We start from the raw sequence: 23,269 nt of genomic DNA, 5'->3' as shown, positions 1-23,269 counted from the left end.
ATATAATACCCATAAATTTGTACATGCATGTTAATACTTTACTTTTTAGGCTGACGGTAGTTTTAAAAAGTATAATTTACATAAGTCAAGCAATATAAGCAACACAAAAAGTCACAAGGATAACCAATAATAAATAGTATCTATTAGACAAAATTTAGTGTTAAATAAGAGTTCATATTTTTTCTAGTTTTCATATTTTTCTTGTTTCAATCATTTAACACCTAATTTCTATCAATACAAGAAGGCTTAAAACAAGATGCAACAAAATATTCAACTTCCCATTTCAGTACTTAATCTATAAGCATCTGAAGGAAAAAAAAATATTTCTAGACCTGTTGTCTGGAGGCAATTTCTTTCACAATTATGATCTATATCACAGTCCATCCATTAAGGTAGTCAATAAAAATTTTGTGCAATGAGTAATTACTGCTGCTTTTGAGTTCTAAATATAGATCTACATACAGTAGCTTGGCATGGTAATGCTTTTATCCTCTTAGTAAAATGAACTGTCTGAAGTGATAATGATGGGGTCTCATGAAGCCACATGGCACATTCACCACTCACAAGGCATAAAAAAAGACCCACTTCCACTTATTTTGGGTTCCTTATCCTAAACTGCATTGCCTGGCTTGACTTTCTCTTTCCTCTATTATAAGGGCATGCATGAATAAAGGACATACATCCTGTGCAATGCAATGAATTCCTGCATATGAGCAGGCATATTAGGCAGCAAAATATTTTTGTTTCAGTTTCTACTCCATGCAAAAGAAGCCGTTGTCAATTATGGTAAAAAAAAAAAAAGGTCTAAAATATTAGTCATACTTGTACTCTATAACCCATTGGCAATTTTCTTCTGGACTATCATCATTTTCATGAACCTCCCTTCGTATTTATGTTTTCTCTCTCAAAGCTTGGTTAATATTGATGCCTACCCCCCCCCCAAAAAAAAATAAAAGGATTCCTAATTTCTTTCCTTCCAATAGAGTAAGACGTATAGTAATGAAACAATAAAAATGGTTTGGGCATGCCGTACTGTCGTTTGTCTTTCAGTAGTTATATTGTTCTTAGTGTGGTGTGGTACCCGTTAGTACAGGTTATTAGGTTATTTAGGTTTTTAGTGCTTTTACAAATGTCTTCTACTGGATTTTTTAGTAATTACAGAATCGACTGTTAAAGGGAATTTTTCCCGGCCGATCATGATCTACGTTTACTTTGTATCTCATGTCGAGGGTAGTGCTGTGATTCAGCAAATCATTGTGAGAAATGCAAGAGCAGCACTGTTCTTCTTATGGATAAGTATGTTTCTATGGTTGCTAACCAAATTAAAAGTTCAAAGCTTAAAAGAACACTTACTTTTAGTTCTGGAGAGAAACCCAGAGAAGATCAGTTTAACTGATTATATCAGGGATTATGACAAAAATATCATTCCTACCCTAGCCTAGCCCTTCAAGTTATGCCTAGTAATTCTAGTACAGTACATCATTCAGTAAGAGTTCTGATGCTGCACAGTGCATCACAGATTCGTGATAGAGCCTTGAATTCTTCATTTAATTTAGCCACTTCTACTGTTAAATCCTCACCTTTCCACAATCCAGTCCACTCTTCTAGACCACTAGACTGTGAGGAAGAAGATGAAGTTGATATCCTAGATCCTAATATCTAACAACTCACTGAAGTAAGAGCTCTTAAGCAACCTCTTATTTCATAAATGAATGGCATGGCATATCATATGATTCCTTAGGACAAAATGTACCTGAATCAAATAAATCTGTTACAGTTTTATAAAACTTTAGTAAAAACTGATCAGTTGCATCATGTTTCAGATGGCAGTCTACATAGTTCACTTGTAATCTCAGGTACAAACACATCACAGGTTTGCGTTAACTGTATAAATGTAGGGACTAGTACCTACACTCCTGAAACTTGCCCCTTGACAAAAGAATGTGCTAAGGTTCCGGCACAAAGTTAAAAAAAAAATGGAAAGCCCAGTAAATAATGTCCTAAAAGATCTTTCAGAACAGGAAGATGATGAAGAAAACACAAGACCGCAACTCTGATGAGGTACCGTATCTACTTTTCAATTACTAATGAAACTTATTTCTAAAAGGTCTCCAAATAAGTAGCTCAAGATAATTTCTAATGTGACCTATTCTTCCTTTACCGGAAACGGATATTTATACAGTACCCCTCAATTTGCTCATGTTTGAATAGGGTCAATAAATTGCCATCTCAAATCCAAAGAAAGGCTAGTAATTCAAGTTATCGTTAAGTGGCAAAGCCTTTTATCCCTCAAAAGTGTTCGATCTTATGCAAGATGAATCATTTACATAATCTAGTTCTAATTTATGATCTAATCTCCTCCCTTAGACCCATCATTAATGTTAATTGACCAAGATTTTTAAATGCAGAGTTTCTAAGCTGGTTAACTCAGGAGATGCTGTTTGTAATTAATAAAGTATGAAGTATTCTTGAAATACTATCTTTGCAGATTCTATAATAGGGATTATGTCTAATCTTATAGAAAAGAAATTTGCTATACATCAAGATTTGAATCTTATTTAGGATTATCTGACTTATTTAGATAAAACTTTCAGATGGGGTTTCCAAGGCTTTAACAGCCTTTGTGTTTTTGTAATTAAAGGTAAGTTCCTCTATGGAGGGCACAGCATCAGTTTTCTTCCCCTATTTTAGGCACTTTAATATATGTAAATAGAATTGATAAGGTGATTGCTCAAGTGGGTACCAGGGCATAAAGTGACATTTTGAGGTCACTTTCTAAGGAAAGCGTTGATTCTCTCTTCAACCCAGTTCACCTACAGCTCTAGAATTGTCTCTTTCAAGAAATTCTTTTGATTTCAGTGCTAGGACATCTGATTTCTGTTCTAGTAGACATTCCGGGATGCATTGTTATCATAAATACATGAAGGTCTTCCCATGCAAAACCCCATAGGAGAAGGACTTTCCCACATACAACATTTGGAAGTGTCTTCATCCTGATCCATGGGTGCTAGTTGTAATTTTGCAATAATAGCCTAAGGGGGGGGGGGAGGGCTGTCTGCTATATCAAAAATGTTTCCCAAAGCATAAAATCAAGCAAAATCAAACCAAATTGTATTCAGGAATACTATATATGCCTAACACATGGGATTACATAAAAAACCGCCAAGATTACCACGCTTTCGTTTTTCACATTTGGACGACAAATTTTAAACGTTATACACACATGCATTCTGAGCAATGAGACGTAAAATATGAATGTAAAATAAATGAAGCTCACTAAAACAGAAATAACTGAAAGCACAGACCAAATCAAAATAAACTGAATACAGTGTTGCAAAAACCAGTGGGCAAATTAGGAACTACTAATTACTTCTACTTCTTTCCAAACAACTGAAATTAAAGTTGTAAAAAATTTTATTCAAGACTACTATATTTGTTGATGAATACTGTACGCAAATAAATGTAAATACTGTTCTGTATAATTCCATGTATATGATGAGGTAAAAAATTAAAGCAAATTTAATTAAATTACAGTACCTTATATCTGAAGTATAAGTCGATGGCTAGGTTTTGAGTACGTAAATATGATGCAGTATTACAAATATTGCTTTACTCACTGTATCCTTAGAAATTGAAAAGAAATTGAATAAAGACAATTTTATATCTTTCCTTTCATTGCCAATGACAACGAACAAACATAGTTACACATCCAATTAATAACTAATGATACTAATAGCCTTCAGTAATCTGAATGAAAATTGTGGTAGTCCATAATATATCGGTATTTTGTCAATATTTGTGGACTATATGACAATATTAGTGAACTTCAAGTTGCCTCCAGGCAGTATGATATTTTATTATGCTCTGAAACTTTGGTTTCTCAAATGCAACATTCATCCAAGCTGCTTATTCCAAGTTTTAAGAAACCAATAATTCAGAAACAGGATGCAATTCATAAGCCCAGGATTATGGTGGCTTATGTTAGGATTGAGTGCTTTTAAACATATCTTTGGACTCTGCAGAACTGGCCTATTTAAAGAATAATGTAGGTAAGCACATTGAATCTCTGAAAATTACACATCACAGTACAAAGCATTGCCTTACCAGTGACATCTACTTTTTTTTTTTTAAATAAAAACTTGATTTCCCCAAAGCCTCAAGAAAGGTGTGCCCATAAATTCCTTAGCAACTGCCTAATTTATTTAATGCTCTGGCCTGGGATGAATATCTGTAAATGTTAGCTCCCATTTCTCATTTCTTTGGAGTGATGATGTTTATCCTCTCTCAATCGACTTTTGAATTACCACTTAATTCCTTTGTCACCTAATATCCCCTTTCTTATTAATTGGAGCGTATGTCATATTGTACCTTGATGGGAGCTTAACTTTTTTATCCTAATCTTATATTATCAATATTTTTAGACGTTTCACCCTTACTGACTCATGGAATATTGCCTCATTCCTTCCCCACACATTCAACATGAAGTATCCAAGAAGTGAAAGGCTCAAAAATGGAAAGTAAGCTTCAATGGTTCAAGCAAGTGACAAGAATGAGAGGAATGTCAAGAGAATAACAAGCCAAGATCATGAACAGAGTTGGAAAAGATAGGATTCTAAGCAAAAAACAACAGACCTGACTTGAAAATACTGCTCAGATTGATAGCGTAAATGATTTCCCCTTTACACTTAGTATCTCAAAGAAACTCAAAATACTTTTCCCAACATAAATGCTATTAGAATAAAGGTCATGCAATGAAGTGCAATTAAATATATAGTCTTCATCCCTCAGTAGGTCAATAGAGTCCTATACTTGGAAATTTATAATTCAAAATGTAGAAATTCCTTTTGGACCTTGATGCTTATAGAGGTGTAGATCCAAATGGTGTTTTTCCTGTTTTTATATGGACTGAAGATTTCTTAGCTCCAAAGTTATCTGTTATTTTTTGCAAGTTAGCAAGAGGTTCTTTTTGCACTTGTTAGAGAATTAGTAATGTTACTCTCTTATGTAAATGTGTTTGTGGTAGCTCAAGTCCCGCTAATTACCGTCATGTTGCCTAAAGGTTTTGAACGTCTTTTGGCAAAACCCTTGAATATGTTTGCTGAAGGTAATCATCTGTACCCTAGTTTGCAATTTGGCTTTTTTTGTAAAAGCCTAGGAGTATGTGATGCCCCTCTTACAATCTCCATTGCTATATAGAAATCCCTTGACTGTGGTCAGGAAGTTTGTATGATTGGCCTTGATTTTAGTGATGCCTTTACCAGTTTTAATAATGAGGCCCTTGTTTTCAAACTCTAACAGTTGGGAGTGCGTAGGTCTTTACTTAACATCATTATTGAATTTTTAAGTAATAGATCACAGAGGTGTTGTTGATGGGCACCATAGCAAGTACAGGAATGTGCTATCTGGTGTTCTTCAGGGTAGTGTTCTGGCCCATAACTTTTCATATTATATACACATGACATGTGGTTTGGCCTAGAAAACAAGCTCATTGCATATGCAGATGATGCTACTCTTTGAATCAATTCCATCTCCTGGATGTAGATCTGTGGTTACTGAATCCATTAATAGAGATCCAGCTAAAATTAGTGCATGGTGCAAAATATGGGGTATGGAGTTGAATCTAAACAAAGCTCAAAGTACTGAATGATTGTAAGTAGGTTGAGCACAGTGGCTCTTCGTCATCTGGATCTCAGCATTGATAATGTTTCTTTAACTTTGACATTTTAAAATCTTAGGTGTGATTCTCAACAGCAAATTTACTTTTCAGAAACACCTAAGGTCTATCTTTTTCAATTGCACAAAAAATTGTCTTATTGAGAAAGTCTTGTAAGATTTTTGGTGAACAATCTATTCTGAAGAAGTGTTTTAATTCTTTCATTCTACCTTGTTTCGAGTATTATTCTCCTGTCTGGTCTTCAGCTGCTGAGTTTCATCTTAATTGGTTGAACATGATCTTACGGTCTATTGAATTTCCTTTTCCTGATCTCAATATTAATCTCTCACACAGACATTCAATTGGTTCGTTATGCATGTTACCGAAGATTTTTTATAATTCTGATCATCCTTACCATTCAAATCTTCCCTGACAGTACCATCCTATTCATAATACTAGATATGCAGTTACGTAATTCTAATAATCGTTCCTTCTCCATCATGAGGCTCAATACTACATAGTACAGTACTCTGGAAGTTTTATTCCAGCTGTAACAAAGTTGTGGAAATATTTTCCTAATCAGGTGGTTGAATCAGTAGAACTACAAAAGTTCAGACTTGCAGCAAATGTTTACATATTGAAGAGGCTGACAAGAGTCTTTTTATAGTTAACATATGAAAGATGTTTTAATGTTGTTACTGTTCTTAAAATATTTTATTTCACTTTGTTCATTACTTCTCATATACAGTAGGTTATCTCCTTATTTCCTCTCCTCACTGGGCTATTTTTTCCCTGTTGGAGCCCTTGAGCTTATAGCATCTTGCTTTTCCAATTAAGTTGTAACTTACCTAATAATAATAATAATAATAATAATAATAATAATAATAATAATAATGAAACTGCCTCCAGACTCAGATTTAAAGTAAGGTAGTTGATGTCTCTACTAAAAATTATACTATCTTCTGTAACCTCTACACAAATGGGCTTAAAGCCTCTAAAACTCGATCATAATGTGTGCCTGAGAAAAGTACCCTAATTAAGGGTAATCCTAAAGAAGTTGGTGATACGCTCCAAAATGGTAGGTTGCATAACCTGGACTGGGGCATCTTCATCTGGAGTTGGAAAAAAATTAGCTTAATAACAAAGTTCATTAAGTTAATTTTTCCTTATAGTCAAGAGTTCACTTCTCAATATGTCATCTATTAACAATAAAGACAGAAGTTTAAAAATAAGTTTATAATTCATAAAAATGATATTGATTAACCAAATAAAAACACAAAGAATGAAGAAAACTGGACAGTCTGAAGCATCACCCAGCAAACAAGATTTTAACCCACCGAAACCAAGTATATACAATTGATGTGGCCATAGTCCAGGGCATGCAAACCAAGTAACACCATAGTTTCCTATGAAGTCGTTCTCTTTCAAATATTACTTAGTAATAAGACTAAAATGTAAAAAAAGGTCAGTCTTTAGCAACACTAGCCCAGGGTAAAAAAAAGTTAACAATTGCATCCCTTACATTTCTAAGAGTAAATGACTTACAAAATTTTTTTTGACAGTCAAACCCAATCCACAAATAAATAAAACTTTAACACCACACTGTACAATAATAACCCACCCTACATCATTAATTGGTTACAATTGACTCAACATGGGTTGGATTTTGCCCTATAAAGTGACTTGTATGTTCCTATACATATTCAGAACATGAAAAAGTACTTATAACCTGCTATCATTTTATAAAAACCACATACCTATATTATCAAGCTTTCATGTGGATTACAATTCCATACGATACAGATTTTCATTGGGATTGTACAATGTAGAAACGGATGTAAAGTCGGGTAAAGCAGAGTAAAGTGGATTTTATTTTTGTATTTTACTTAAGGATGAGTGAAGTAAAGCCAGGACTGACATACAGTATGTTGAACCGACGTAAGTTGGTACTACTGTAATTTTAAACACATGCTCCATCATCATAAACCATTACATACACCTCCCATTTTGTCATTGAAAATCCCAGAAACATCATCTACCAAAGAAAAATAGAGAAGACTTACTAGCTTCTATAGAGCCGCTAATGCATACAAGCTGGTAGGAAATCAAATTGGGAAATTTAAATAAATCCTAAAAAGTACAAACTTGTTCTTCCATTAATACCAGACCTTAGGTATTGAGATGAAGCAAACTTTACCACAACCTTTCTCTTGGATGCAAAAATAGTCTAGTACTTAGAAATGTGGGCCTAAAAACTTAGTCAACCTTAAGATTCCTTTCAGAGACATAAGATAGTCAGATAATTCCAATCTCAGTTCAACATCTTGGATGTAATGAATGACCAGCCTGAGTGAAAAAGAGAAAGGCTTTATGTAAATTCTCACCGAGAATCTGTGAAAAGCAATGAAAAATGCGAATCCTTAAAAGATTAGACAGCAAAGAAACAAATAAATTGTCTTTAATGGTAAGAGGTCTTCTAATCTTCCAGATTGGGAGGTTAAAAAGAAAAAGGACCGAGAAGAATTAGGGTTAGTTGAAACAAAGGGCCTAACACCAAATTTTGTTGCAAAAGAAAAACTTATTAAATCTTCACCCTGGAAGGGCCTCCTTCTGAAACAGGCAAGTAGTATGCAAAATATTCTGCTGATAAAAAAAAAAAAAAACTCTTATTCTAATAAGAGGTTTAAAGGAAGGTTTGAAGAAATGACTCAATAAAGGTATTCATACATAATCTTATAACTGGGGGAAACTCTCATGATCCTGAACTATGGAAAATATAACAACCTGAATCTCAAAGCAGACAGACAAATCCATTTATCACCAGAGAAGTTAACTACCACAATTAGAGAGAAGAAACTGACAGTAGAAACATCAGTAGGTTCACAGGTTTTGACAATAAAACTCAAGGATTTTTTTTTTTTATAAAGAATGCACATTCCTTGGTTTTGATAAAACTTCCAAAAGCAGTAAATGGAAAAGTTCCCCATCTGAAGAGTTATTTTTCTTGCCTGCTGAAGGAATCTGTTATAGGGTGCTTACTTGAAGTGAACTGCAAAAGTTGGCTGACATTCCTTTCAGAAAAAGATGATAGCCAGAGAGTTATTGGGTTCTTTGACTGGCCAGATAGTACTACATGGATCTCTCTCTGGTTACAGCTAATTTTTCCTTTGCCTACACATACACTGAATAGTCTGGCCTATTCTTTACACATTCTCCTCTTTCCTCATACACCTGACAACACTAAGATAACCAAATTATGCTTCTTCACTAAAGCGGTTTACTACTTCATTGTAATTGTTCAGTGGCTACTTTCCATTTGGAATGGGTAGAAGAGACTCTAGCCATGGTAAGCAGATCTTCTATGAGAAAGACACTCCAAAATCAAACCATTGTTCTCTAGTCTTGGCACCTCTGTACCATGGTCTTCCACAATCTTAGGTTAGAGATCTCTTGCTTCAGTGTACACTAGGACACACTATTCAGTTTCCTTATTTCCTTTCTTCACTAGGCTATTTTCCCTCTTGGAGCCCTTGGGCTTATAGCAACCTGCTTTTCCAACTAAGGTTGTAACATAGGTTTCTGAATATTTTTTTTATTAACATTACCTTGAGACCATTGTTTCTCCATTTTTCATCAGAATGCCAACAACAAAGCAGACAAAATGAAGATGAGAAGTAAGGATGTATCCATGAGACTTGGAAGTTATAATTAGAAAATTTTTCAATGAAGAGAGGAAGAAGAGGACTGATCATGTTTACACTCTGGATGCCTTGCTAATTTTGAAGAAAACCTGTTGGTGGTTGAATATGATGATTGAAACTTTTTGGATCTTAATGGGACAAAGAGGAACCAGAAATGGCTAAATAGACATTTCTGTATCTTGGCAGAAAGCTCTGTATTTGATGCGTACATAATATAAATTTATTTCCCATTAGGTTGACTTACAAAATCAGAGAATTCATGTCCCTTCTAGGAATTTGCTCCTAGAATAGGAAGGAAATTGGACTTCTTCTAATTGACTGGAAGGCCAGAGTTTTCATTTAGCTATATTAGTGTCTGAAAGCTAGATCAAAGGGCAATCACTAAACCTATCATCGTCAGCAAGTCGTCCAGTTATCCGTGATGCCTGAAACCAGTCCGCTAACTAGACAACATTTCACTGCATGCTAGATATATATACTTACACAACAAAGACAAAGAATTTTAAAGCTATTAGAAACAGTTACAAAATTTATGGCAAATGAAAAACTTGAAAACTTAGCATTGGTGTACGAAAGTTGCATACAAAAAGAATTAAAAACTTTCTGAAACTAACTCTTGACCTGGAGAAAAACTTCCTGTGCCATTCATAAACGAGAGTTGAAGTTTCACAGAAAGTTTTATTTTCATCATCACACATCTAATTTAATCTAATAGCTGTTCATTATAGCCAATATGGATATTTGAAATTCCTCAAATGACGATTGAAGTATGATGAGCTCCCTCTTGTGATGCTACTGCTCCCACTGTCCGTGTGCATTGCTATGGCTCAACAAGCCAATCCTGGATTAGCATATCTAGTCACTTGCTGGACATGACGTATAAGAATTTGAGACCACAAGGACCTCTTATCTGCCATGTATTTTTTCTTTTTCAAGGCAATATATGCTAACCCATCCTCCTCCAGGGTAGTGCCCCATTTGTTAATGCTTATTCTCCAGACCATCATATCACTGACAAGGGTTTCCAGGATAGTTAGTGGAATTTTACATTTCTTTAAGGTTGACTTAGCTTGGCCTTTGCACCTCCTCTGTGAGGCTACCAGGTTGTTGATAGTACAGTACACCAACCCAAACCGAAAAAATAAGCCAGTTGCTAATGCATCTAAACAATCACACATTCATAAAAAATAATAAGTGATTTCCGATTATCAACATATAAAGAAAAAAATAAATGTTGAAGATCAAGTGAAATGTACTGGTTACATGTACCTAATTATACTTTGAAAGGTAAGTTGGGAAAGATGGGTTTCTATACAATTGGTCTCAAGTACCATAACACTACATGTCAATACTAACCAGAAACTAAGAATTCACTTTGGCCATCACAATTGGTTATTAATGACATACTATCAGACTGTCTTCACAGATTTAATCTTTGAGGTTTCGACAATCTACATAATTAGATTCGTGAAATATTTTAAATAAAGCTTTCAATTTTCGCAAACTTTCCTGGCGTCAACTTTGTTAGGAATACCGCAGAGTGCAACATTTTTGTTCTCCACTTCTTCGCTTTCCTTTTTACCTCTCGTATTGTATTATATAAACTGTATATTTCTGTTGTAATAACATGATACTACCAAGCACTATATAGCATCAATAATAATAATAATTACAGTAGTGAAATAGTAATGAGAAACCGATATACACAATTTTTTAGCTAACACATATAATCTATTCAGCAATAAACAATTTTATAGAAGTTTCAGTAATAAAATTCAATAAAAGAGGCTCATATATACAGTATGTTTAGGTAATATTTGTTAATAAAAAATGCATGATTTAAAAATATAAATTTACAGCTTAGTTACAAGACCAACTCGCACTCTCACCCTGTGTGTGTGTGTGTATGCAAAAAGGTAAACATTTTGAAATTAGAATGTTATATAATTATATGACTGAAAAATATTCTTTTAGAACAATTACATTATTACAAGGAAGAAAAATAATATTAGAATTTATGATAATCAGTAAAAACTTTATTTTAGTAAAAATGTGCTCTTTAAAAAATAAAAAAGAAAGCTCTTTAAAGTTACCATCACATCATGATATGAAATATATTTAATCATATTAAACATTACTTTTGAATTCTGGTATCAAACACCACAGATACAGGAAATTTCTATTAACAGCCACTTAGCTTAAGGGTTTGCATCTCAGCCCCATTAAAACAATGTAATTTTGGGGTAACTTCAAACTCAAAATACTTTACTTTTAAACACTAAAAGTTCTACATTTGAAACTTTCTTAGCATTATAATTCTTTAAAGGTACAGTACTACTTTATGAATATATATAGAAGTCACTTTCAAAGGTGACTATTTTCCATATCGGAGTTTTTTGTTTTTTTTAAATGTGAATGAAGAGATTGTAGGCCATAAAATTCCCTATCCGTGTTTGAGTGACAATATATCAATCAATATTTAAAAACCTAAAAGCAATTTCTTCTGAAAATTTCATGTTATGAGAAATCGGCTTTATTTTTTTTTTTAAATAGTTGAACATACTTTGGTATGGATAAGTATGAGCTTTAGCAGTAATTTTAAGAATTAGATAGTGCAATTTGTTTTATTCTTTTACTTTTGAAAAAGTTTTCACTTATAGATTTAATACAAAAACACAAAGTTCAAACACTACTTTTAAGGTGAGCTTTGCGAGTATATGACTATTTTGTCTTTTTTGCCTCCCTTCAGTGATAAATCATATTAAGACAAAGAGTCGGATGGAATTTCATTTCACGTCCCCTTGTTAGAAATGACTGTATTTCATCTGATAATAGTCAACTTTCTCCAATAAGAGATGTTTAGTATATTTTAAACTATGGACATTACAGACAGCGTCCATAATTGGCTATATGGGATTAGAATTCCCATTAGCCCTGTCCAAAAATGCAGTGCACATAACTCCTTGTCAAAGGGTTTGTCACAGAAACTCACCAAGATTGGATTAAAATCTTATAAAAGCCAAGAAGATTAAGGTTCTAGGTATTAGGAGTAAAACCTAATGTCTAATGTTTCTATGGAAAGAATTTTAGAGGAAGTTCAGTACAGTAATGTTAGTTTGGTGTTTGAAGTCCTAATACAGTAGTAGCTGCTGGTGATGTGGTCTCATTTTTTTCTTTTTAGTTCAATTAAGTTATAGATTTCTTTTTTCAATATTTCAATTATCGTTAGAAAACAGTCTAATGTACCATATTTCAAACGGTATTTTAATATGGTTCCCATTAAATATAAACCAAATGATTCTAGAATTTTAATCAGAGTGGGATTCAGTAATATGAACGGCAGGAAAGGTTTATACAAAAAAGGGATTTTGACGAAGGAAAATCTATTTCTGGGCGAGGAACCTGTGTCGCTCCGTGAAATGCTCCTTAAAGCACCATTTCAAAGGTATAAATACTGCTAAATATACCAGAGAAAAAAAGTTGCATGGAATGCTAGAAATATATCCGGCTCGCTCACCCCTAAAGGGTGTCGGTATAAAACTGGGGCAAGTGATACCACTACCAGAGATCCCTTTCCAATTAGACTTCTCCCTCCTCAAAATCCCCCATTACTACGAGGTGTCGTTCACTACAGCTACTGCCCCCCCACCACCACCACTACCTATCCTTCTCTCACCATTCCTTGTTAGCACCCGTGAACGTTCGGACGTGTTTTTCGTAGCTCTGTGTTATTTTGTGAAGATGTCAGGCGTTTTGGAGATCCATGTTAATTTTCATTTCTATTTTCACCTGATGTTCATATACATGCAACAGGGAATACTTTTGACTTCAAAATTTTAGACGGTAAAACTGTCGGCACATCTTACCATTAACTGAGAAGTTGTTTCATTACTCTACTGGGGTCATGTCTCTTTGGAAAGGAAAGAAAATGTGAAAGTTTGCAATAAAATTTGGGAGTAAACATCAAATAAACCGAACTTCTGGAGAAGCAATATGAACATTAGGCGAGTATAGAAATGAAGAACTTTACTATTAAAATTCTATTATTTCATTTTCTTAGGTTACGTTATCTTTAAAGATTTCCCTTAATTAAAGTGCACATTTTTCTAATAACAAATATGAGAGATAGAGGTAAAACATTTCCTTATAAAACAAAAAATAACCCTGCCATGTGTTGCTCATTCAAGTGTAAAAAAGTTGCGTTAAGAAAGATAAGGAAAGAATATACATAAGTTTTATGCAGTAAATTTCTCTATACAAAATCTACTTTAAATAAATTCAATACAGTACATAAAAAATATAGTGGGAAATGCTGTAAAAAAGAATTAAGGATAATGAGGAATAAGAATGGAATAAGAATGTACAATAAGAAAGGGTATAAGGAATAAATGTAGACTGAAATGAACAATAAAATGTGCGAATAATAGAAATGAAAAGGAAATAGAAATGAAAAGGAAATAGAAAAGAAGGAACAATGGAAGAAGATATTTTATATGATAATATACTGAAAGTGGACTAAAGTCTTGTTTTTTTTATAGTTATTCAAAATAAAATACTTGTAATTTATTTATGGAATCAAACTATATTAAATGTAAATGATATTTAGAATTCATTTAGTGTTACAGAAGATTTAAGAGTTCATTAAGGAAAGGGTGCAAAAATGTGTTTGCACAGTACTATAATGTACTTTACAATCACTGTAATGAAAACTACAGAGCAGTTAGTGAGCTATGTGAAAATAATGTAATAGATTATTTATGATGTTAGTTGACAGTACATACATGGTTAAGAGAACTAAGAAATCACTGAGACCACGGCACCAATATTATGCCTTTTTTTATCTTCATGGTGGTCTCGGTTATCTAACCCACACGAAGATTGAGGGCTGACTGTAGTAAAGGATTTATGTTCACAGTCTGTAAGGACACCTTTTACCAAAGACAACAAAAACTCTTATGTCTTTACTAGGATGCATATCTACAGCATTCAAAAGAAATAGAAGAATTGTAATGCAAGAGACACCAGGCTAGAACATTCAATGAAGGATGTATCATACCCAAAAGGGAATAAATGTTAACCTTAAAAATTATAAAAGTCATGCAATCTTATGTTGAAAGAGACATGGGTCAAATTGTTCAAAACACGTTAAAAAATATCAACTTACCTAATTCAAATTTCCATACATTATTTGGGCCTATTTCTGCTACATACACATCAGCACCATCAGGAGACACCACAATATCATGAGGATTACTTAAACCCTGTAAAACAAGTAAGGATCTGTAATTATTACATTCAAGTAGAGTCAGTATCCTAAAATAAAAAAATAAAGATTTAAATTACTGAAAAGTAAAAAACATATTACTAATTATTTATCTCAGTGGTCTGGTTACATTAGTTAATAACAATAATTATATATATAAATAAACAAATAACCAATAATAATAATAATAATAATAATAATAATAATAATTATAATAATAACAACAACAATAACAGTACTCAAAAGAACTGTAAAATGTATTTGCATTTTTACGATACTCAAGGATATATGTAATTTACTTTAACTTCCTTCAAGTGAAATAATAAATTATAAAAAATTAACAAAGCATATTCATCCATAAACTATATAGTAAAAGTTCCTTTAACCGGCACTCAATACATCTGAAAGCCCTATTAACCAGAACCTACTGGCCGAGCTTCATTTACTCATTAAATATTATCTAGGATTTCTTAGAAATTACCAATTAAAAATTCGAGGGTGTGTGCTCTACTGGCAGTGGCTCGCACTAGTGGAAAAAGAAGACCGCCACCAATGGTGTTATTGTTTACGTTTTGTTGTGTTCCTGATTTACAAAAGTTCTCTTGCTTGAGGGTACACTCGAGTACACTATTCTAACTCACTTCTCTTCCTCTTGTTATTTTGAAGTTTTTATAGTTTATATATAATAGATTTATTTTAATGTTAATATAAAAAATTTTAAGTAATTTTTATTTTTCCTAACATACTTACCGAGAACTACTTTCTTAGGAGTTACCTGTAATCTCCTCTCAACCGACCAGAGTTTTGTGTAGTACACCCTACATCCGTTTTCTATGGAGGACTAACCCGGGAATAATGAGAACGTGCCCCGAGGGTAGACCTGAGCTAGGTCGGCGTCAGCTTGGGTCCCGTTAGTCAGTAAGTTCCTCGGATGTTGCAAAAAGTCCCTGCAAGGGCAGAAAGGCACTCGGGGAAGGTAGGGAGGGCCATTACCCGAAAGTAGTTCTCGGTAAGTATGTTAGGAAAAATAAAAATTACTTAAAATTTTTGATTTGTTCCAACACAAATACTTACCTCGAACTACTTTCTTAGGAGACTTACACTTTAAGAGGTGGGAGTGTCTTCCTGACCTTCAGACCCAGCTAAGCGGACGACAAGTAACCTAGATATGAACTAGATTCTAAAAAATTGGGAAACGAACGGTAGGGTAAACTACACAAAGAGCTCACGTTACTGTCTAAGTACTCACCCTTTGAAAAATCTTCTGATGCTGAGTCCAGTGACAAAGTTGCAGAGACGTGTTCTTCATTGGTTACATATGTGTGGTTATCTCCGGTAGGGATAGGAAACGGGGATTAGGGTGAAAAGGAACAAACCTGTGTCTCCTGGTTTTGCTATCCACGATTGTGCCTGGGGCTTCACCGTTAAATCACTTGGAGCGCGGAGATGACAGTTCCAATGGAGAACCCGTCTAAAGACCTTCTTGAGTAATCCTTGAGGTAATGGGCAGTAAAGGTCGACTGGTTCGACCAGGTGCCCGTCCGAAGGATCTGGCCCACTGCCATGTTCTTCTCAAAGGCTAAGGAAGTGCTTAGTCCTCTAATGTCATGGGGCTTAGGAGTACCTGGCACGGCCAGTCCCTCCTCCTTATAGGCCCTGGCAATAACTTGTCTCAACCAAAAGGATATGGTATTCTTCGATACCTGCTTCTTTGTAACACTTGTGGAGACGAAAAGACTCTTGATGCCCGGCCGGAGATGTGCAGTCCTCTCAAGGTATTTCCTAACGGCACGGACAGGGCATAACCTCAAATCTTCTGGATTCCCAGTCTTAAGAATGGCTGGCAGTGAGAACCCCTCGAACTTAGGATCCCAGACTGCTGGATTCTGGGTCTTTGCCACGAACGGAGGGACGAACTTGAGGGAGATTTCTCTCCACCCCTTCGAATGAGAGACGTCGTAAGACAGCCCATGGATCTCTCCTACTCTTTTCGCAGAGGCCAACAAAAAGACCGTCTTGAGAGTGAGATCCCTGTCTACAATATCTTTCATCGGTTCGAACGGGGGGCTACTTAACATCTTCAGAACCCTAGCCAAGCCCCACTGAGGCACCCTAACAGTTTGAGGAGGGCAGGACTGTTCAAAACTCCTGATAAGCATAGAGATGTGTCTAGAGGAGCCCAGGTCGATGCCCTTCAGAAGGAAGACTTGACCCAAGGCTGCCCGTACTCCTTTTATAGCTGGGATTGACATCCCTACCTCGTCTCTGAGATATACTAGAAAGTCTGCGATATCTGGGACTGAGGCTTTGAGGGGCTTGATGTTCCTTGCAGCGCACCACTTCGTAAAAGAGGCCCATTTCGCTTGGTAGACCGCTGCCGACGACCTTCTCAGGTATAGCGACATCTTCTTAGAAGTTCGTGACGAATATCCTTCCTTCCTCAGGAGGCGCTCGATAGTCTCCAGGCGTGAAGGCGTAGAGACTGTGGGTTGTCGTGGAACCTGAGAAAGTGTGGCTGTTGTAGAAGATCTGGCCTGTCGGGGAGTGGCCATGGAGGATGGCTTGCCAGGTCTTTTAGATCCGCGAACCATTCTCTCTCCGGCCACCAGGGCACTACCAAAGTCATCCTTAAGTTTCGGGCAGCCCTTACTCTGTTGAGCACTTGCCTGATCAAGGTGAAGGGGGGAAAAGCGTACACGTCTAGGTTGTCCCATTTGTGCTGAAAGGCATCCTCCAAGGCTGCCTTTGGGTCTGGGAGAGGAGAACAATACACGGGGAGTTATGCGTTCAACCTGGTTGCAAAGAGGTCCATCACTGGGGAACCCCACCGTTGAATGATGAGCCTGGCTACTTCTGGGAGGATTGACCACTCTGTTCCTACTATCTGACCCATCCTGCTGAGACCGTCGGCTAGGACGTTCTTCTTCCCGGGGATGAACCTTGCCAATAACACTATCTGGTTCTCCTCCGCCCAATCCAGGATCTCTAGGGCGAGATCGCACAGCTCCCTTGACTTTAGGCCTCCTTGCTTCTTTATGTACGCTACTACTGTGGCGTTGTCGCACATCAACGCCACAGTGTTTCCCCTTAGTAGATCGATGAACTGCAGGCAAGCTTTTTGGACTGCCTTCAACTCTAGGACATTGATGTGTAGGCCTTTCTCCACGTCCGACCAGGCTCCTCTCGCCGTCTCGTTGAGGAGATGGGCTCCCCATCCCTGGTTGGAGGCGTCTGTGAATAGGAGCATCTCGGGAGGCTCGGTCGCGAAGGGCATCCCCTTGAACGTATTCGACCGGCACTGCCACCACTCCAGGGAGGGTATTGTGTTTGGCAGAACTGGGATTAATTTTTGGGGCGAGTCCAGTTGGTTCCAGAAGCCCTTCAGGTTCCATTGGATGGCCCTGAGCCTGAGTCTCCCCTGGAGAACCAGTTTCTCCAATGACACCAGATGACCTATTAGCCTTTGCCAGTCCTTGGCTCTCCTGGGTTGCTCCGAAAGGAAAGGCAGAAGGATCTTTATTAGATTGCTTACCCGTTCCTCTGACGGAAAGGCCTTCACTAGACGGGAATCCAGTGTCAACCCCAAATAGGTCATCCTGGTGGAGGGAGATAGGTTCGATTTTTCTGGGTTGATCGTGATACCCAGACCCTTGCAAAATTGAAGAAGCTTTACACCCTGCTCCTTCAAAACGTCCTCTGAGGAGGAAAGAAGCAACCAGTCGTCCAGGTACCGGATGAGGCGAATACCCCGCTCGCGAGCCCACACCGAGACTGTCGTGAAGACTCTCGTGAATACCTGGGGAGCAGTCGACAACCCGAAGCAGAGGGTCTTGAATTGGAGGATCTGGGTACCCCATTTCACTCAGAGAAACTTTCGGCTTGAGGGGTGGACCGGGATTTGGAAGTATGCATCCTTGAGGTCTATGGTCATCATGTAGTCTTTCTCCCTCAAGGACTGCAAGACCGACTTCGGAGCGTCCATTTTGAAATCTGTCTTGCAAACAAACTTGTTGAGAGCTGACAGGTCTATCACCGGTCTCCATCCCCCCATCGCCTTTTCTACCAGGAATAGTCGGCTGTAGAAACCTGGTCCCGGGTGCAGGACCTCCTCCATGGTGCCCTTCTCCAACATAGTGGACACCTCTTCTTGAAGGGCCGCCCTCTTCAACGGGTCCTTGGGTGCCAGCCACTCCGACAGGCTGGCCGGAATCAAAGGTGGAGGTTCCGTTAAGAACGGGAGCCTGTACCCCTCCTTCAGTACGGATACTGTCCAGGGTTCCGCTCCGTGAACCTTCCATGCTTGCCAATGTCGTCTGAGGCATCCCCCAACCTGAGGCTTGGGCAGGAGTAGGGGGCCTCCCACTCTACCTCCTCCTGGAGGAGCGGCCTGAACGGCCTCTCCTGGAAGCAGAATACCCTGTTCTAAAAGAGGCAGACGCTGCTGGAGCTCCTCTACGGGGGGGCTGTGGCGCTGAAGCCCACGAGGAAGAAGGGGCTTCTCTCCTCGTCAGGCTAGGAGGGGCCTGAGAAGTAGAGGGCCCGTCTGATGCTAACCTCTTGTAGGGGGGCCTCCTTACCGGTTCAGGCCTGGGAGCGCTCACTTCCTTTCGTTTAGCTACCTTCTCCATTATCTCCTCTAGCTGTTTCAAGGGGAACAAGGAGTCACCCCACACAGGAAGGCTCCTCATGGCCCTCGCCTCCCTGTCTGGGATCTTCCGGGAAAGCTTCGCCAGGATAGTATCCCTCTTGCGCAGAACCCAGTTCGCCTAAAGGGCAAGGGACTGATAAGTAAGGGACTTCAGGGTCTTGCCCCCGGAGATGATAAGCTCCTTCAGTAGGTTCTGTTGCTCCGGGTCTGTTAAGTCATATGTGGCTTGTACACCTACCAGCGTGGAGGCCCACCAGTCCAACCAAGAGGAGACGTGCACCAAGTCTTTCGACATCTCCTCCATCATCGCAGCCTCCGACTGCGAAAAGCAAATCGGGGCTGAGGAGGCTCTGTCCTCCGGGGCGCCCTGTCCCAGAACTTCGAGGGAAGGCTCCACTTTGCAGGCTCCCGGCCGTTGTCCTTCTGGCACATAGAACCTACTCTGGGACATGAGTCCTTGGAGCAACTTCGAGGAGCTCTGTGTTTTGGGAGCTTCGGTATTGCCTGCCATAACTTTATCAACATGAGCCCGTCCCAGGACTAGATCTCGGGCCACAGGCAGGGCTAGGGAGGTTTTCTGCTGGACGGGTGCCTCCATCAAGCGGCTCAGGCTGGACCTCCAGAAGTCCTCGTCGGTTGGGACCGGTTCCTCAATCCGATGATGCCTTCGTATCAGGCCTACTACCTTCCGATACACCGAGTCCTCAGTCGGGGAACCTTCTCTACTGTCAGCAGTACCTTCCGTCTGATCCCGAGGAGCCGGGTCACCGGGCACTCCTACCGGGCGCTTCGGCTCTGGATCAACAGGCACTCCCCTGCGGTGGTACCGGTCTGCCCCGGTGGGAACCTCCGCACCAGGGTTGGGGGCCAGAACGGGCATCGCCATGCCGGCGAGGACTACTGTCCGTGTAATCTCTCTGGGGGACGAGGACGCGGATCCCGTGGGCTGACCCGACGGAGGGAACCGTTCCTTTAAGTCCAAGGGCCGAGCCAGCTGTGCTGACTCGCCCAGGCTGCCCGTACGGAAGCACGGCTCCCCCCGCTGGGCGGGGTGAGCCGGAAGCTTCACGGACTTACGCCTGCCTGAAGAGGCCTTCTCGCATTTTTCCCTGCGAGGGTCATATCTGCGGCTGGAAGATGGCCTTCGCGGCGAGTAATCCCTGGACCGCCGGTCAGGGGAACGCTGCAATTCACTCCTACGGGGAACGAAGACCCAATCACCATCGGGGGACCTACTCTTCCTGTACTTCCTCCGTGGAGACCGGGACCGTTTTCTACTGAACCTCGAGCGGGATCTTGAGCGGGAACGCCTGCTCCTGGACCGCTCTCTCCATCGCCGGTGCCTCCTCCTCGCTTCCCCTTCTGAAGAGAACGAAGCACTATCATCTGAAGAGCCCGACGATACTGTACCACCCGACCGACGGGCAAGAGCGGGGGCTACGGAGGGCTTAGCGACCTGCTGCGTTCCAGAGGTCGAGGGTTGTAGGAAAGACTCCGGAACCGTCGTCAGAGGAGCTGAAAAAGAGGTTGGACGTACTACACTAGGGAACCAGGTATCCAGGCCCTCTTCCATCCGCATTGGGGACCTACCTGGCGTTTTAGGGAGCCTCCACCCGAAGGGCTCACTTACCGTGGAGTTCAACTTTCCCTGGGCGTCACCAGCCGCTGAAGAACCTGAAACACAGGCCCACGAAGCGGGCGAAGAAACAGGCACAACATTACTACACCACAAGGGGTCGGAGGAGGAGACGTGCCCCCCAAGCACAAGGGCAGAGTCTCCAGAACCCCCAGACACAGCACTATCAGGCTCCCCACTAGCCTGAGAAGTCCCAGCAACCCCCACTTCATACACATTAGACTCCTGGGGAAGGGCCCTCAGCTCTTTCCCCGCAACGGACTTACCTCGTCCCCTACTCTGGGTAGGGGAAGGCGAGACAGAAGCCCCATCGGACCGTCCACTGGGTGACAATAACGGCGAAGAGATGCTAGATTTCCTGGGTGAACGTTTCGACGACTTCTTCTTCTTAGTGCCATAACACACCCTCTGGATCTCACTCCAGCTAACACACTCAATGCACGTATCCGACGGCGAGCACACACTGCCTCTACAGGAAGAGCAAAGGGAATGAGGGTCCACTTCGGGCTTGGAAAGGAACGCTCCACACGACTTTCCGGCTCTAGGCCCAGGACAACGGCGGATCTGCTCCATCGCACACAACCATAAGACACAGGAACGAAGGGAATAAACAAAGAATACACTTGGGAGCACAAGGAAAGGCAGTGAACATGCGAGAACACAAGGGATAAGCACAGAGATACCACGCGGTAACCACGCGGGACACACGAGTCGGGACACAAAGGGTCGTAAGAGAATAAGAGCGGCGTGATGGTATCACGATGCGACCAGAGAACTTACTGACTAACGGGACCCAAGCTGACGTCGACCTAGCTCAGGTCTACCCACGGGGCACGTTCTCATTACTCCCGGGTTAGTCCTCCATAGAAAACGGACGTAGGGTATACTACACAAAACTCTGGTCGGTTGAGAGGAGATTACAGGTAACTCTTAAGAAAGTAGTTCGAGGTAAGTATTTGTGTTGGAACAAACTGTATTTTCAGATTTCTCTTGTGGTATATTTAAGTAATAATAATAATGATAAAAATTATCTTTTCCAAATTTATGTCAATTAATAGCATGCCGAGTATTTTCTTTTTGAAAAAGGCAAATTGCTTCTAACAAACTGATCTTCTAGGACTACAGTTTGAGCACTCAAGCAAAATGCCACCTAATCATCTGACATCTGGGAATAAAGGTTCATCTCTCTTCCCTACACCACTGCAACCCCTGTGCTCTAGTTCCAGAATTGATTTAGCTGTTTAAGGTAACAGTCCCCTCCCCTTCCATTCATCAGATTCTGATGAATAAATAGTGTGTGGTGTAGTGTAATTTTACTTGAAAAAATAAATAGAAAAAAAATTAAAAAAAGAAAAACATTAAAAAATCGGAAAAGGGAAAAAATTAAAAAAAATAAATTTAGAAAAGGAAAAGAAAAAGTTACTATATGTAAGAATGTTGTTACTTTATTTCAGCTTATCAGTGCCTTACTCGTAAGACACATTAGGCAAACAGTAAATGGAAAACAAATGCCTAAAATAGTTAAAGAAGGAAAACAAAGACAATTGCACACGCCATACTCTGACCCCCAAAGCATGACTGATAAAACTGATGTTTTACTCAACTGTATCCAATAATAATGCATGTAAAACTCACATATCCGAATCATATTATGAAATAAAAACACCGAATATCTATTTTGTATATATTTTCCATTGTTTATGTTTATAAGATGATCGAGACTACCGACTATGCTTATCAAATCATAGCTTTGCAATACTTTATTACAAAGTTTAGGAAAAAATTAAATTTTTCTTGCAATTCTTTAGAAAGTAATAATTTTTGTATAATTTGGTTTGCCTTTTCATAAAATTAATGTCATCAACTAATTTTTCGTTGTGTTTTTATCCAATTTTGGACATAGCTTTCACTGATGCCAAACAGCTTGAGCATTGTTCGTTTTCCAAGCTTCAGCTAATTATTGCTTTAATTTAGCATTAATTTCCTTACCTATCTTTCACCAATAGAAAAAATGGGTAAAACGTCATAATGTATTGGTCAGATTCTGCTTAATGTAATTTGTAACAATTACGGTAAATGTTTACTATCATACGAAAGTTGAAATGCAAGGAAAACAGCAATGTTCCAAGGGTGCCTTTTAAAAAGACTTCTATATTTTATACACTGTACCATAGTTTACCTACAAAGACAACCCTATTGCTCATTTATAATGAAACTACATATTACTATCTGATTTTTCCAAATATCTTGCTTCTATCATGTACCTGAATTACTTTAACTTCAGAAGTTAAAAATTGGTACACATGAGTAGGTTGATCATTGGCTTTGTAGCATTCTGTTTTCTTAGCTTGGTTTGCAGTTTTTCCTC

At 38.9% G+C, this 23,269-nt stretch overlaps 1 protein-coding gene across 4 annotated transcripts in view; it reads right to left on the bottom strand.

The window, feature by feature from the left end:
* LOC137627681 (peptidyl-glycine alpha-amidating monooxygenase B-like) overlaps positions 1 to 23,269 on the bottom strand; it is a 286,462-nt gene that overhangs the window by 50,042 nt on the left and 213,151 nt on the right. For 3 of the 4 annotated variants that reach the window (XM_068358881.1, XM_068358883.1, XM_068358882.1), the window contains one exon: positions 14,519 to 14,615. In XM_068358881.1, coding sequence (XP_068214982.1) covers positions 14,519 to 14,615 — 97 coding nt within the window. Of the gene's footprint in view, positions 1 to 447; positions 6,766 to 14,518; positions 14,616 to 23,269 lie in introns of those variants that run through there. The other variant, XM_068358884.1, reaches the window with a different exon arrangement.

Source organism: Palaemon carinicauda, chromosome 35, assembly GCF_036898095.1.
Source record: "Palaemon carinicauda isolate YSFRI2023 chromosome 35, ASM3689809v2, whole genome shotgun sequence".
NCBI classification, from domain to species: Eukaryota; Metazoa; Arthropoda; class Malacostraca; order Decapoda; family Palaemonidae; genus Palaemon; species Palaemon carinicauda.
This window is presented reverse-complemented; position numbering and strand designations above follow the sequence as displayed.